At 43.2% G+C, this 17,607-nt stretch overlaps 1 protein-coding gene across 5 annotated transcripts in view; it reads left to right on the forward strand.

Annotated features, from left to right (window-relative positions):
- DENND1A (DENN domain containing 1A) overlaps positions 1-17,607 on the forward strand; it is a 785,792-nt gene that overhangs the window by 494,014 nt on the left and 274,171 nt on the right. For all 5 annotated transcript variants that reach the window (XR_005774032.1, XM_040406251.1, XM_040406253.1 and 2 more), the window contains exon 13: positions 4,204-4,329. Coding sequence is in view for 4 of the 5 variants with exons in the window: in XM_040406251.1 (XP_040262185.1) it covers positions 4,204-4,329 (126 nt within the window). In the remaining variant the exon portion in view is untranslated. The remainder of the gene's footprint in view (positions 1-4,203; positions 4,330-17,607) is intronic.

Genomic DNA, 17,607 nt, shown 5'->3' on the forward strand with positions numbered 1-17,607 from the left:
AGTTGTTTGAAGAGAAGGCTGCGCTCATATGAGCACTGCTTTCTCTGCTCTGTTTACCTGCTCGTCGCAGCAATTGCACTGGTGAGCAGGTGTAATTACAAGTATGGTGTCCTCATTCACTTCTATGGCATGGCTCTGTAGTATTCTCTTGAACAGACAGAGCTGCCCGATACAAGTGAATGGAGACGCCATACTTGTTATTACGCTGCTCACCACTGCAATTGCTGTGGCGAGCAGGTAAACAAAGCAGAGAAGGCTGCGCTCGTATGAGCGCTACCTTCTTTTCAAACAGGTGATCCGCGAGGGTGAAGGCAGTCGGACCTCTGCCGATCTCATATTGATCACCTATCCTGAGGTTAGGCCATCAATATTAAAAAGACAACAACCCCTTTAAGTTACATTGTGTGATTAGGATCTGCACAACACAAAAGTATTGTCAAAGTAAAGAAGAGCTAAAAAGAGATATTTATAAATTATTAAGTATAAAAAGTTTAAGTACTCTGTGCATATACACAACAAACCAAAAAAGAACGGAGGCCAGTTTCAGTTAAAAGGGTTTTCCGAGATTTAAGTACTGATTACCTATCCTCTGGATAGGTGATCAGCATCTGGTAGGGGCTCAACACCTGGGACCCCCCCTCTCCCCCAATCAGCTGTTTTAGAAGGCACAGCCCCTCCTGTTATCCAGAAGTGAAAAAAACACATACTGACTGAATACGTAGCTGCACTGGAGTGTGGTGGAATGGCAGGTCCCTCTACGTACCCTTCCAATAAAATAAAAAAATAAATGAATCAGCCCATAAATAAAAGTCTTAATAAACCTGTTCCAGGAAACTATACTTTGCTGAAATCATACAGCCCTCTGGATTCCTTTTATATTGCCCTTCTGAGCAATCAGAGCGAAATCTAAACCAAACCCTCCAGTACTTTACTAAAGACAATGTATGTAAATACATAGAGGTAAAATGTTGTAGCCACTAATGAATGTTTTTTTTCTGTTCTACTATTTTTTTAAGGATCTTGTCTAGATCTGTGATATGACTCCTAAGATTTTGTACTTCATTCATTGTTTTGCTTTGTTTTTGTTTTTTCCCCTTTACATTGGAAAGCTACATCGTTATAGCTATCATAAAGAGTTCTGTGTGTTTTCCCCATAGCATGTAGTAAAGACAGGGCATTTATCTAGTTTTACTGGATTGTGTATATAGAAGTATGATCTACCCAGTGCGGAAATCCTGCTGACTTCATTCTCGGATGTGCTTTATACTGTACATTCCCCAGAAGTACAGTAATACTGTATATGTGTCATCCGCTGATACAGTTACAATTTATACATTATAACTGCACACGGTTTATTTTTTTTTATTTTTTTATAAACCCCATACTATAATAGGATAATATGTGCCCCTTATGACACAACCCAAAATTTTAAAGTTCTACCCCAAACCATTTTGAATGGAAATCGATCCAAATTGCTTTAACGACTTAAGTTAATTATGGCCGGACAGTGAATTAACTGACAAAATATCCTGCATTATACTAATGGTGTGATTCACAGTGGTCACATAAATTTTCTGAAAGGTTCCATGCACATTCCTGCTTAATTAAAATAACCTTCAGTGATATTTACGTGGGGCTAGGAAGAAGACTTGCACTACATATCAGTTTGATCCGTTCGTGTGCTGGTGTGACCTCACTTAGCAGCAAGTGTTTCTGGCTTAAGTCGACTTCAAGGAAAATCTGCAAAAATGACATTTTTATTTTAAACAGCAACAATTTCAGATGAATGAGTTCCTTTAATTACCGGTATCTATCTTATGATCGGCAGGCAGGGGGATTTATATGTGTATTTATAGACACATCATCAGGGTCTGCTACGAATAGTCTTGTTTTTATACTTGTAAATGTGCTGCTTGCTATGTATTGTATTTCTTTCTTTCTCTCTTTCTTTCTTTCTCTCTTTCTTTCTTTCTTTCTCTCTTTCTTTCTTTCTTTCTTTCTCTCTTTCTTTCTTTCTCTCTTTCTTTTTTTTCCGTTCATTCTTTTATATTAAATTGTGTCTTGTATTTTTCTATATCTTTGGAGTACGCATTATAGAATTGTTTAATATGTTCTGCTTTTTGCATCTGTGATTTTCTTACACTAAGGCCTCATGGACACCGCTGTTGCAATTTGCGGTCCCCAATGCACGGGCAACATCTGTGCGGATTCCACAGACTGATCCAGTTCCATTCAACTTGAAAGGGTCCGTGATCCGTCTGCAACGCAAAAAAAACAAAAAACAGAACATGTTCTATTTTTTTGCGATGCGGAGGCACGGAGAGAAACTGAAGAAAAAGTTAATCCCAGCCTCCGGATAAAACAATGGAATCCATTATTGAAAAATAGTCATATAATCCAGGTATGCCAAACACATAGTGGACAGAAAATCGCACCTCCTATGACGCGTTTCGGATGTATATGACACCCTTAGTCGGGGTTCTGTGCCTACGTTATGCAATGCACCTTCCGGATTGCGGGCCCATCTAACATGCCAGAGGCTGTTCACCTTGGAGACCTGCTGCGGATATAGGTACGGCCCGGCGCGAGATTTACACCATCTCCCCAGGATTTTCAAGGGCCAACAAAAGCTCACCGGACGCCGCCAAAACCACAACGCTTTCCAAGGTGCGGTTCCCTCTCTGGGGGCGAACCCATTCCAGGGCGCCCTACCCTTCACAAAGAAAAAATAACTCTCCCGGGGCTCCCGCCGGCTTCTCCGGGATCGGTGGTGTTCCCGTACTGGACGCCCTCCTGCCGCCTCCCCTGCTCTGCAACGGGGAGGGTGGGGAGGAAAAGGGGCATTCGTCTCCGACCACTCCGGGTTTGAAATCCATGGGTTTGGGCCACAATATGGGCACAGCTAAGCAATGGCCGTGTGCATGAGACCTTACTCTGCAGCTGTCCTAGATTATAACTATATAGCTAACAAAGAAAAAGTCTGCTGATGAAGCTGACTGGTTGATCATGTCACCTGACATCCTATGCCGAATCTGGTTGGTTAGAGTCCTTAGGACTCTCCCTATTTCATTTGAGCTGCTTAGCGACAGTCATGTGACATGAATATTCCAACTTTCAACATTACGACAAAACATTATGTGCTAGTTATTTCTTTAGACATCCTACACACGGGTGCAGGTGAATGCATATAAGATCCGTACAAATTTCCGTGTGGATTTATCTGAGTTTCTGCAGCATATCTATACCAAAATCCGCAATGTCTAATTGCGTTTTTTGATGCGGTTTTGCCGCTGATCTCGCTCCTTCTTTTGAAAAGGGTGAAATCCACAGATAAAACCGCAGACATAATTAACATGCTATTTAATTTAAAATCCGTGGTCATTTTCTGCATGGAAAAAATCCCAAAATTGTACATCAGATTTATGTTATCTCATATACTCTGCTGGTACTGTAATACGCTGCAGATATTCCGCACGTATTCCGCAATGTGTGCAGGTGGCGTTAAACTGCCAGCACATTCCATATAGGGGACAGGGCAACCAAGAGGGGAAGCCACGTGATCTGCAGGTGAGACGTCTTCCCACAGCATCAAAAGCCGGAATCTTCATGTCCATGACCACTTCTCAGAAAGGGAGGTCGCATACCAAATTGAAATAGTGGAGTATTTAGTAAGTCACTTATCTTATGAGGACCGTTTTAAAGTTTTTTTTATATTGACTGCACAACCTCTTTAACTTGACAGATTTTAAGGTATTTTCATGCGGAAAAACCACGGCATAATACAGTATCAGCAAAGTGTATGAGATTATACAAAACAAAACAGTTTATAGCATGTCAATTCTTTGTGTGTGGATTTTACCCTTTTCAATGCAAGGGTAAGATCTGCAGAAAATTCTGCAGAAAATTCTGCAGAAAATTTGCATCAAATCCGCACCAAAAAATGCAAGTAACACAGTGAAAAATTTCTGCAAGACAGCCCGCACCCGTGTCACACTGACCAAAGACTGACTGTGTGAAAGCAGCCTAATTCTGTGCCTTCCTGATCTCGGTTCTAAGAATTTTTAGGCGTGACTTCCATAAGATATAATGTTCTTTAAGACACATTATTCGCTATTCGTTCTTTAAGACACATTATTAGTTTATTAGTGGTTGTTTTTTGTTTTTTTACACAAATTGGTATAATGGTTCTTTTATATTTTCTAGGTATCTGCATTAAAGAACAGACTGAGAAAGGTGTCCACAACAACTGGAGACGGGGTGGCGCAAGCTTTCTTAAAAGCCCAAGCTTCTTTGTTTGGCAGCTACAGAAGTGCCCTCAAAATTGAGCCAGTAAGTGGAATATATTTCTTACATGAAATCTAGTGGATATGATAGACGTGTGAGAAGATCACATTGGTAAAATCGGCAGTCTTGGACCCCCAATTATTATTTTAATGTATTTTTTTAGGGCATGTGACATTTTTACCATACAGGTGTGTGTGTGTATATATATATATATATATATATATACAGTACAGACCAAAAGTTTGGACACACCTTCTCATTCAAAGAGTTTTCTTTTTTTTTCATGACTATGAAGGCATCAAAACTATGAATTAACACATGTGGAATTATATACATAACAAACAAGTGTGAAACAACTGAAAATATGTCATATTCTAGGTTCTTCAAAGTAGCCACCTTTTGCTTTGATTACTGCTTTGCACACTCTTGGCATTCTTTTGATGAGCTTCAAGAGGTAGTCCCCTGAAATGGTCTTCCAACAGTCTTGAAGGAGTTCCCAGAGATGCTTAGCACAGGGGACTACCTCTTGAAGCTCATCAAGAGAATGCCAAGAGTGGGCAAAGTAGTAATCAAAGCAAAAGTTGGCTACTTTGAAGAACCTAGAATGACATATTTTCAGTTGTTTCACACTTGTTTGTTATGTATATAATTCCACATGTGTTAATTCATAGTTTTGATGCCTTCAGTGTGAATCTACAATTTTCATAGTCATGAAAATAAAGAAAACTCTTTGAATGAGAAGGTGTGTCCAAACTTTTGGTCTACATATACACTGAACAAAAATATAAACACAACACTTTCTGTTTTGCTCCCATTTTGCATGAGCTGAACTCAAAGATCTGAAACATTTTCTACATACACAAAAGACCCATTACTCTCAAATATTGTTCACAAATCTGTCTAAATCTGTCTAAGGCTACTTTTACACCTGCGTTCGGGTGTCCGCTTGTGAGCTCCGTTTTAAGGGGCTCACAAGCGGCCCCGAACGCATCCGTACTGCCCTAATGCATTCTGAGTGGACGCGGATCCGCTCAGAATGCATCAGTCTGGCAGCGTTCAGCCTCCGCTCAGCAAGTGGACACCTGAACGCTGCTTGCAGCGTTCGGGTGTCCGCCTGGCCGTGCGGAGGCAAGCGGATCCGTCCAGACTTACAATGTAAGTCAATGGGGACGGATCCGTTTGAAGTTGACACAGTATGGCTCAATTTTTTTTTTTTAATAAAGATGTTTATTAGTATTGTGTCATGATCATAATAAGATATCAATACAGTATCATCCATCATACAATAAAGATTACATTTCCATAATCTTCTATATCATGCATTTTAGGTGACATATCCTAGTTCATAACTGACAACACAATACTATGCATTTTTTTATATTTTTTTTTTTCCCTCCCCCCCCCCATGTAATCCAACAAATACTAACAGATCAAAGTATATCTGACAAGGGTAAACACATCTCTCTGAGCGCCAACTTGTTCGTCTTCACCATTAATACACTTTTCCTGATACCCCTTTGTCTCCTCTTACTTGTCCTGTCTTATATCTCTACCGATCACATACTTTAAGCCTACCTAGCCGTCCTTTGATGTCTTCCTGCAGATACCAAGCTGTTAGGGCAAACGGTCTCATGATTCTAACTGATTCTGCCTCCTCCATGAAGTTTAACATGAACTTTTTCCATATCTTGTACAATTTCTTCCCAGCCGCTTCCTTTCTACCTATTGCTTCTAGCCATTCCAAGTGTAGCATATGCTTCAGACGTCTCAACAATTCTGCCTTTGATGGTACCTCTGATTTAAGCCATGCCGACAACAAACATCTCTTTGCTTCCAGAACTATCCTATGTCCCATTGCCGTGAGGCCTTTATTCTGCCCATTATCATTTTCACCTTCATTAGACTCCACCTGTTTTCTTGCATGCAGCATTACTATTTGGATGTCGAGTTCCTCTTTAGAACTACTGCCATTTCGTAAGATCGTTCTCACCATATTCCAATAATCTTCTAATTTTGTGCAGCTCCACAGCCCATGTAGCAGATCAGTTTTGGGTGTGGAACATCTCGGACATGCCACAATCCTATCTGGTTTTGCGCTATTGAATGGCATGTCAAAACCATATAGGGCATAGTGTATAATTTTAAAGTGCGTCTCCCTCATTGTTTCATTCATCACTGACCTGTGTAAAGCTGCTATACCATTTCTCACTATTGGGTAAACCTCCTCCAGATCCAATTTGTTCCCCCATCTCCCGAACACTCCTTTGGCAAAAGTGTCTTCCCATTGGCTCCGCAGACTACTATACAAAAGCGATATGGATTGTCTATTACCAGAGGTAATGAGTGTATCAAATTTATTCCTACTCCATTCACCCCCCATATTGGTAGCCAGGCTCTTACAATAGTGTTTGACTTGTAGATATGGGAACAAATCAGATCCCGACAGCCCCCACTTATCTATTAGTTCCTGTAGAGTCGCCCATCTATTCTCCTGAATATGGAACAAATCGCCTACCGTCCTCACACCTTTGACTTTCCACCCCCGGAACGACCTCTCCGACTGTCCTGGCTTAAAGGCTGGATTATTGTGCAAAGGAAGGTGTTTCGAGACCTGATACGGCAATCTATATACCCTTCTAAGATTTTTCCACGCTATAATGGAATCCCGTAGTATTAACGAACATCTGGCTAGGCGTGGCAACTGAGATAGTTTGGTATGAACCAAAGCCTTTAGGTCCCATGGTGCCGCCAACTGCTTTTCTAGCCTTAAATTAGAGTAATGGGAAGTCTCATTGAACCAGTCCAATAGGTGTCTACTTAAACAGGCCAAATTATATCCCCTAATGTCAGGCACATTTAGCCCTCCAAATTCCCTTCGCAGTTTCAGCTTCCTCAATGAGACCCTTGGTTTTTTACCATTCCAAATGAATTTTATAAAACATCCCTCCAAATTCCTCACATCTATGTGTCTTAGGAGTGCTGGTATGGTCTGGAGTGGGTACATCAATTTGGATACTGCTAGCATTTTGATTAGATGGCATCTCCCCATTAGAGATAATGGTAGATTCTGCCATCTGACTAAATCATCCTTGATTTTGTTGAGCAAAGGTGGGTAATTTAATTGATAGATGGAATGTGGCGTCCGTCCAATCTTTATACCTAAGTATTTGATTTGGGATTTTATCAAGGAGCCCACTATGCCCGTATTTTTATCTACCTCCAACCTGTTCTTTTGGCCTATCGGTAGAAGTTCACATTTGGACATGTTCACTTTGTATCCAGAATATTTCCCGAAACTCTCCAATGCTTTAAAGATACAATCTATTTGTCCCTGTGGTTTTGACATAAATAAAATAATATCGTCGGCAAACAATGCCGCTTTCACTTGTGACTTTCCGACTTTAATCCCTTCAAATAGGTCAGACTTGCATAACTCTCTAGCCAGTGGCTCTAATGCCAGATTAAATAATAATGGGGAAAGAGGGCACCCCTGCCGAGTCCCCTTTTGTAGGTCGAATGGTTTGGATAAGTGGCCCTGCGTATAGACCCTTGCCTGCGGCCTGTGGTACATCTGCGTCAAGACTCCCCTAAAGGCCCCTGTAATCTCCATTTTATCCAGGACCGCCTCCAGCCATGCCCACCTGACATTATCAAACGCTTTTTCAGCATCTAATGTGAGCATGGCTGGGGTCTCCCCCTTCTCCGGATCATGTTGCACCCTATCCATCACGGTAAGAACTGTTCTAATGTTTGTCACCGCTGCACGGCCCTGGATGAAACCCACCTGCTCCTGTCCTATCAATGATGGCATCATTTTAGCCAAGCGGTCTGCAATAATTTTGGACAGAATCTTTGCGTCCACATTTATCAGAGAAATGGGTCTATACGAACCCGGGAGTAAAGGGTCTTTCTCAGGTTTGGGTAACAATTTGATGTAGGAGAGGTTAGTTCCATCCAGGGCCGATACGCCCCTAAATACGTCATTGTAAACCTCCATCAACACCGGCAATATCTGAGTACATAAGGCTTTGTAGTATTCTCCAGTATAACCGTCAGGTCCAGGAGCCTTAGAGTTACCTAGCCCCTTTATCACCCCCTGCAATTCTGTCACTGTGACCTCTGCATTCAAGATATGTCGTTGTTCCTCAGTCATCTTAGGTAATCTATTTTTGTCAAGAAGTGTGTTACTTAAGTCGACCCTATCCCCATCTTTATACAGTTTTTCATAGTATTCTCCCAAAATGGAATTAATTTTTGCCGGGTTATGTATAGTGGTCCCTACAGAATTTTTCAAGCTGTTTATATACTGCGGTTGTCTCAATCCTTTCGCCAGATTGGCTAAAAGTCTCCCTGACTTGTTGCCATATTTAAATATCTTGGCCTCAAATTCAGAGCTACGAAGTAGTTCTTTTTCTTTCATGCACTGCTCAAAACTTTGACGTTCCTCAAACCATTTTTTCCTATTTGAATCTGTGGGGTCTTGCTTAAACTCTGCATAGGTCGTCCTAACTTTTTGGCTTGCCATTTCCAGCTGAGCTTGAGCCTTTTTTTTAAGACCTGTCAGGTATCCCATGATTCTGCCTCTCAACACTACTTTAGAAGCGTTCCAGAAAAGATTTGGTGTGTCAATATGGTTCGCATTATCTGCTTTATATTCCTCCCACCAAATAGAGAGCTTTTCCAAGAACTCCTCTCTTGCGCAGAGTTGTGAGGGGAATCTCCATATGAAGTCAGGGCCTCTAGGGAAATCATCCCTCACCACTACTGTCACCGGTGCATGGTCCGAGATTACTAAGTCTCCTACATCTGATAATTCTACCCTATGTACCAAGTTGTGGGTCACTAATAAATAATCTATGCGGGACCAGGAGTTTTGGGAGTGTGAATAGAAAGTAAAACTACTCTCGTCAGGATGAGCTTGACGCCAGACATCTACTAATCCACCACCCACCAACAACTGTTGTAGCGCTTTATCTTGGGAAGTCTCCCCTCCTAATTTTCCTTCGTTTCTCTTCCTATCCACTACACCATTTAGAACCGCATTAAAATCACCTCCAACCACCTTATTTATGCATGAGTCTCCTAACAGTCTTAATTCTAGGTCCTTTAGGAAGGCAGGATTCCCTGTGTTAGGGCAGTATATATTATACATACTATACTGTGTATTCTGCACTTGTATTACAATATGTACCCATCTTCCCTGTAAATCAGTAGTTTGTGATATAATCTGGCAGTTCAATTGCTTATTGATAAGCGTTATTACCCCCGCTTTTCGGTTAAGTGACGGGGACCCAATGACTCTACCCACCCATAACTTTTTCATTCTGTCAAAATCATGTGCCTCTAGATGGGTCTCTTGTAAGAAAACCACATCTGGTTTAAGTTTCTTAAGGTGTCGTAAAACCATCCACCTTTTCTGGGGTGATTTTAAGCCTTTGATATTCCACGTTAGCACCTTCATGTCAGTCCCCTGGACTTTTTTTTTTTTTTTTTTATATATGTTTGGCAGATATATATGCTATTCCAACCTACCGAGTCTGGGGTCCACGTCACTCACCGAAAGCGCCCAGAGAGATCCCTTGCGAACAAACAGATAAATGTTAGATTACCAACAATTTTGTGTAACGCTGTCACAAACTTTTAGCTTCTCTGTCTTCCTTCTCCTCTAATACAACCTCTTTAATTCTTATAATAACTTCCCTTTTTTTCTGGGTTGCAGGCTGCCTCTCACCAAGATATCTAGGAACAATAACACTCCTACTGTAACTTCTTGAGGTCTCCCCGTTAAACATATTAGGCTTTTACCCGTATCCATCTATACTGCATCTGGTATCATCCACCCCGCGTATGACATTTCATCAGCACTGCACTTAATACAGAATATTAACATAACTTGGCGGGTATAACCATAACCCTCTTCAACATATATGCAGTGGCAGAACAGTGCTGCCATATTGAACCAGCAGGTATACCAGTCTCACATATATTTTGAGATCTCTTATAGACCCCCTATTGATTAGATGGAAAACGTGGATCATCTCCCTGGGTAGGGATCTTCTCTCCGGTCTGGAGATCTTCGTCCCCTAGTCCCAGGTTCTGGATATTCTCCTCCTCTCTCCCTTCTCCGTTCCCGATCTCTTGGGTTCTCCACTCTGGATGAGCTTCTTCCTCTCCTTTTGTCTGCTCCCTCTGGCTCCCCTGGATTCTGTATGGATTTAATCCACTCTTCTGCTGTCGTCGGATCATGATAAATCGTGCTTGACCCATTAGGATGTAACACCCTTAACTTTGCTGGGTATTGTAGTTGAAACCTGCGTCCCTTTTGATGCAGTAAAGTGCAGACGTGGCTAAACTCCCTCCTCTTCCTAGCCACAGCTGCAGAGTAGTCACCAAAAAGTAATACAGAGTGTCCCAGCAGCTTTAGTGGACCTTTCTTGGCCCTATATGCCCTCAGCAGGGCTTCCTTGTCGCAATAGTCCAGGAATTTCATAATAACCTGACGTGGTTTAGGACCTTGACTTCTAGACGGTCCCATCTGGTTCTGCTGATCCTCTAGTACTGGACCAACTCTGTGGGCCCTTTCTACTTTACAGCGCCCTTCTAATCCCAGAGCCCTGGGTAATTCTTTTTCACATATATCCATCAGAGTCTGCGGTTTAAACTTTTCAGGTAGCCCCAACAGTCTCAAATTGCTCCTTCTGGACCGATTTTCCAGGTCCTCTACCCGATCATACAAAATCATATTCTGCTTAGAAAGCTCATTAACTTTTTGAGTAAAAGCAGCCGATTCATTTTCAGCCCTAGACACTCTCTGCTCAAGTTCTTCCAGTCTCAGATCATGCTGGGCGACCGCCTCATGCAGCTGCTGTAACGAGGCAGACAGAGTTATGGTGAGTGTTTCTCTTATATCGGGGGCTAAATGTCTGGCCACTTCTATGGCCAACTTTTTGTAATCAATGTCCATTGAGGGGTTTGGCTGGGTAACTTGCTCTTCACTCATACCGCTTTCTAGCAGCACTTGCGTCAGCGGAGATGGAGTAGAAGGGCGCGAGTCCGCCATCTTGTCGAGCATGTCCTCAATGACTCTGCCCCGTCCTCCGGAGATCCTCCTTTTGCCGCTCCGTAGCAGGTAGCGTTCCATAAACTTATGGACCCTGGATGTTCAGGGGCCAGGACGTACCTGTCTCAGCCCCCTATTGCCGATTTTTGACGAGCGGGATTCAATATATGGTGAGAAGTCACCGGAGCTCCTTCACGCTGCCGCCTGCATCCCAGCGCCGGAACCGGAAGTCATGGCTCAATTTTTAAACGGATCCGTCCCCCATTGACTTTCAATGTAAAGTCTAGACGTTCAGGCTACTTTCACACTTAGAATTTTTTTTTTAACTATAATGCAGCCGGATCCGTTCTGAACGGATCCAAACGTCTGCATTATAGGAGCGGATCCGTCTGTGCAGACATCAGACGGACCCGCTCTGAACGCAAGTGTGAAAGTAGCCTTAGTGAGCACTTCTACTTTGCCGAGATAATCCATCCCACCTCACAGGTGTGGCATATCAAGGCGCTGATTAGACAGCATGAATATTGCACAGGTGTGCCTTAGACTGCCCACAATAAAAGTCCACTCTGAAATGTGTAGTTTGATCCCACAGCACAATGCCACAGATGTTGCAACGTTTGAGGGAGCGTGCAATTGGCATGCTGACTGCAGGAATGTCTACCAGAGCTGTTGCCTGTGCAGTGAATGTTCATTTCTGTACCATAAGCCGTCTCCAAAGGCATTTCAGAGAATTTGGCAGTACATCCAACCGGCCTCACAATCGCAGACCACGTGTAACCACATCAGCCCAGGACCTCCACATCCAGCATGTTCACCTCCATGATCGTCTGAGACCAGCCACCCGGACAGCTGCAGCAACAATCATTTTGCATAACCAAAGAATTTCTGCACAAACTGTCAGAAACCGTCTCAGGGAAGCTCATCTGCATGCTCGTCGTCCTCATCTGGGTCTGGACCTGACTGCAGTTCGTCGTCGTAACCGACTTGAGTGGGCAAATGCTCACATTCAATGGCGTCTGGTACATTGGAGAGGCATTCTGTTCACGGATGAGTCCCGGTTTTCACTGTTCAGGGCAGATGGCAGACAGCGTGTGTGGCGTTGTGTGGGTGAGCGGTTTGCTGACGTCAACGTAGTGGATCGAGTGGCCCACGGGGTTATGGTATGGGCAGGCGTATGTTATGGACAACGAACACATGTGCATTTTATTGATGGCATGTTGAATGCACAGAGATACCGTGACGAGATCCTGAGGTCCATTGTTGTGCCATTCATCCACGGCCATCACCTCATGTTACAGCATGATAATGCACGGCCCCATATTACAAGGACCTGTACACAATTCCTGGAAGCTGAAAACATCCCAGTTCTTGCATGGCCAGCATACTCAGACATGTCACTCATTGAGCATGTTTGGGATGCTCTAGATCGGCGTATACGACAGCGTGTTCCAGTTCCTGCCAATATTCTGCAACTTCACACAGCTATTGAAGGGTAGTGGACCAACATTCCACAGGCCACAATCAACAACCTAATCAACTCTATGCGACGGAGATGTGTTGCACTGCGTGAGGCAAACGCTGTCTTGCGGACCCAAATTACGGACGTGTGAATGGACCCTTAGATTTGTGAACAATATTAGACAGTAATGGGTCTTTTGTGTATGTATAAAATGTTTCAGATCTTAGCTCATGCAAAATGGGAGCAAAACCAAAAGTGTGTGTATATATATATACACTGCTCAAAAAAATAAAGGGAACACAAAAATAACACATCCTAGATCTGAATTAATTAAATATTCTTCTGAAATACTTTGTTCTTTACATAGTTGAATGTGCTGACAACAAAATCACACAAAAATAAAAAAATGGAAATCAAATTTTTTAACCCACGGAGGTCTGGATTTCGAGTCACACTCAAAATTAAAGTGGAAAAACACACTACAGGCTGATCCAACTTTGATGTAATGTCCTTAAAACAAGTCAAAATGAGGCTCAGTAGTGTGTGTGGCCTCCACGTGCCTGTATGACCTCCCTACAACGCCTGTGCATGCTCCTGATTAGGTGGCGGATGGTCTCCTGAGGGATCTCCTCCCAGACCTGGACTAAAGCATCTGCCAACTCCTAGAGAGTCTGTGGTGCAACATGATGTCCCAGATGTGCTCAATTGGATTCAGGTCTGGGGAACGGGCGGGCCAGTCCATAGCATTAATGCCTTCGTCTTGCAGGAACTGCTGACACACTCCAGCCACATGAGGTCTAGCATTGTCTTGCATTAGGAGGAACCCAGGGCCAACCGCACCAGCATATGGTCTCACAAGGGGTCTGAGGATCTCATCTCGGTCCAAATGGCAGTCAGGCTACCTCTGGCGAGCACATGGAGGGCTGTGCGGCCCTCCAAAGAAATGCCACCCCACACCATTACTGACCCAATGCCAAACCGGTCATGCTGGAGGATGTTGCAGGCAGCAGAACGTTCTCCATGGCGTCTCAAGACTCTGTCACGTCTGTCACATGTGCTCAGTGTGAACCTGCTTTCATCTGTGAAGAGCACAGGGCGCCAGTGGCGAATTTGCCAATCTTGGTGTTCTCTGGCAAATGCCAAACGTCCTGCACGGTGTTGGGCTGTAAGCACAACCCCCACCTGTAGACGTCGGGCCCTCATATCACCCTCATGGAGTCTGTTTCTGACCGTTTGAGCAGACACATGCACATTTGTGGCCTGCTGGAGGTCATTTTGCAGGGCTCGGGCAGTGCTCCTCCTGTTCCTCCTTGCACAAAGGCGGAGGTAGCGGTCCTGCTGCTGGGTTGTTGCCCTCCTACGGCCTCCTCCACGTCTCCTGATGTACTGGCCTGTCTCCTGGTAGCGCCTCCATGCTCTGGACACTACGCTGACAGACACAGCAAACCTTCTTGCCACAGCTCGCATTGATGTGCCATCCTGGATAAGCTGCACTACCTGAGCTACTTGTGTGGGTTGTAGACTCCGTCTCATGCTACCACTAGAGTGAAAGCACCGCCAGCATTCAAAAGTGACCAAAACATCAGCCAGGAAGCATAGGAACTGAGAAGTGGTCTGTGATCACCGCCTGCAGAACCACTCCTTTATTGGGGGTGTCTTGCTAATTGCCTATAATTTCCACCTGTTGTCTATCCCATTTGCACAACAGCATGTGAAATTGATTGTCACTCAGTGTTGCTTCCTAAGTGGACAGTTTGATTTCACAGAAGTGTGATTGACTTGGAGTTACATTGTGTTGTTTAAGTGTTCCCTTTATTTTTTTGAGCAGTGTATATATACACACACACAATAGAAGGCAGTAGCAATTATATAATTATCTGGCTGCGTTCTGTTCTAGCAGTATATGTTTTTTTAAGTGGGCACTGAAAACGGTATTCCTTATCTGTATGGCAAAACCATGAGGTGAACCTAGCCTAAAATCTGGCAATTTACCTAGAATTTGAGGGGAATTAATCATGTGGGTAATATTTGCTTGAGGCTGCGTTGGTGTAGTTTACAAATTTTGCACTTTGTTAAATTTGGTGCCTCTCTAAACCTTCTGTCTAGAAATACTACTCTGACCCCCACCCACTACCTACTGGAGTCAGCTTTTGACTTTTTTGCAACTTTTTTCCTACTTTTCAAAACTGAAGTGAGTGGTGTAAAATGGTAAATTTTTACCCAAGTAACCCCCAAAAAGTCCTTTTTGGCAGCTTTTTAAAGGTAAAATTTGGGAGTACAGGGAATGATAAATTCCCCCGTTGTGTCTGATTTTTAGAAAAACAGTGGTGGACCAAGATCACAGACATCACTAATGTCACCTTCTCGCATGTGTCTATGACATGTTAGAGGATCATATTGATTGGATTTTATCTTTCATCTCTCCATTGACAAGAAGCTTGTCTACTTGGCTGCTGTATTTTTTCCATATTGTCTACACTAGCTGTATTTTTCTTGTGTTGCTTTCAATTTGTAACGTAGCTTAAGGACTCATGCATATGAACTGATTTTTTTTTTTGTCCGCATTCGATCCGCATTTTTTGCCAGTTGGATGCAGACTTCAATGGGGCCGCAAAAGATACGCACAGTGTGCTGTCCACATCCGTATGTCCATTCTGTGTCCCCGCAAAAAAATAGAACATGCCCTAATCTTGTCCGTAATAATAGGAATGTTTTATTATAGCCTAGACGTTCCGTTCCACAAAATGTGGAACTCACATGGCTGGAATCAGTGCATTTTGCGGACTGCAAAAACGGATACAGCAGTTATTGAGTGGCTGTGCTCCAGTACTAGCTTGCATATGCTTGTATAGTTAAATGGGTTTTCTAACTCTTTGTAACCGATGACATCTTGATAGGTCATCAGCATCTGATAGGTGGGGTTGAATGGGGCTGAACTGTGCCTGTGCCACATGACCAATAAATATGACGTTGCTGGTCGAGGATAAGCTAGGAGAAGATCACAGCACTCACAGGAGCGCTGGGGCTTAGGCAAACAGCCGATCGAAAGGGGTCCCAGATAATAGGTTATCAGTTACAAAAAGTCAAATAATCAAAAAAGTTAATGTCCCCTAGAGGTTCATTGGGTTAAACATATTATGTGCCAAATTATGAAAAAAAATAAAAAATATATATATTGTAAAAAAAAATTATAAATTCAAATAAGAAACAAACTAAAATAAAAGCCCACACCATCCAAAACTGTCACCATAGCTGCCCTGTTCAAAAAATGTATAAATTTTGCATTTTATGATCATTTTGCAGACTTAAAATAGTCTCATCTCAAATGTTGGTGGTTTATCGCTATGCCATCAAGGTCCCAGCCCTAGGACTCACTCATAGGGAACTAGAGTGCACTGTGCAAGTACGGCCTCTCTCCTCTCACTGCTGCGGGAGTTCTGAGAATAGCTAAGTGCTGGCTTGGCTATTTCCATCAGTCCCTAAGAGGTAAATGGAGAGCTGACCGTGCATGTGCAGTGCGCTTCTTTGGGAGATCGGAAAATAGCCAGGCGAGCTCACTCCGCTATTTTCGGAACTCTCATTGAAATGAATGGAGAGTATGCGCGGTGTGCTCTTGTTCACTTTGGGTGGCCCATTCAGGAGATAGGAGTAGGTTCCAGAGAGCCTCCCCTATCTGACACTGTATGAGATGAGACAACTTCTCTAAAGCATAAAGTATGGTTTGAAAACATGTTTTGTTTTGTCAATTTTTTTCCCAAGGAAAAAGAGTTGTTAAAAAAAGCCTTTAGTGTCCTGAAACATTTTTTGGTAGCACGGTGAATAGAAAAGTTAGGGCCATTAAACCACCACCTGCACTAAATCAACAAATAAGTGCCTGACGATAAAGGCATTCTCAGACCTAGTCATTAAAGGGATTTATATTGATGACTTATCTTCAGGATAGGTCATCGATATCAGATCAGTGGGAGTCTGACACCTGGCACCTCCGCCGATCAGCTGTTTGAAGGGGAGATAGTGCTCCATGGGAGCTGTGCTTCCTCTTCATTACACTGTCCGTCGCCTCGGACGTGCAGTGTAATCACAAGTACTCGCTCCATTCACTTGAATGGAGTCAGTACTTGTAATTATACTATGCCGCCGCTGCAAGGGAGACATCATGTTGTGTAATGAAGAGGAAGCAGCTGTCGCATGGAGCGCCGTCTCCTCTTCAAACAGCTGATTGGCTGGGTGCCGGGTGTTGGACCCCCACCAATCAGATATTGATGACCTATACTGAAGACAGGTCATCAATATAAAACCCCTGTACAATCCCTTAATGACTAGGTCTAAGAGTGCCTTTATTGTCAGCCACATTTTTGTTGATTTAGTGCATGTGTTGGTTAAATGGCCCTAACTCCATGGGAGCGCTGCATCCTCTTCATTACACTGTCCGTCGCCTCGTAAGTGCAGTGTAATCACAAATACTGGCTCCATTCAGTCGAATACTAGGTATACTATGTCACCGCTACAAGGGAGACAACATGTAGTGTAATGAAGAGGAAGCAGCGCTCGCATAGCGGTTCGCCTCCTCTTCAAACAGCTGATTGGCAAGAGTTCCGGGTGTGGGACCCCCGCTGATCAGACATTGATGACCTATCCTGCAGATAGGTATTTAATATATATTGCTGCACAACCCCTTTAATAGGTTAACAAGTTGCAAAACATTTATTTAGTTACTGCCCTAAACTATCTCATCCTGAAAAATCTGAGCTCTCTCCAGAAAGCAAAATGTAATCCCTTTCACGATGGGTTAAAGTATTATTAT

The sequence above is a fragment of the Bufo bufo genome, chromosome 8, assembly GCF_905171765.1.
Source record: "Bufo bufo chromosome 8, aBufBuf1.1, whole genome shotgun sequence".
Classification (NCBI taxonomy): domain Eukaryota; kingdom Metazoa; phylum Chordata; class Amphibia; order Anura; family Bufonidae; genus Bufo; species Bufo bufo.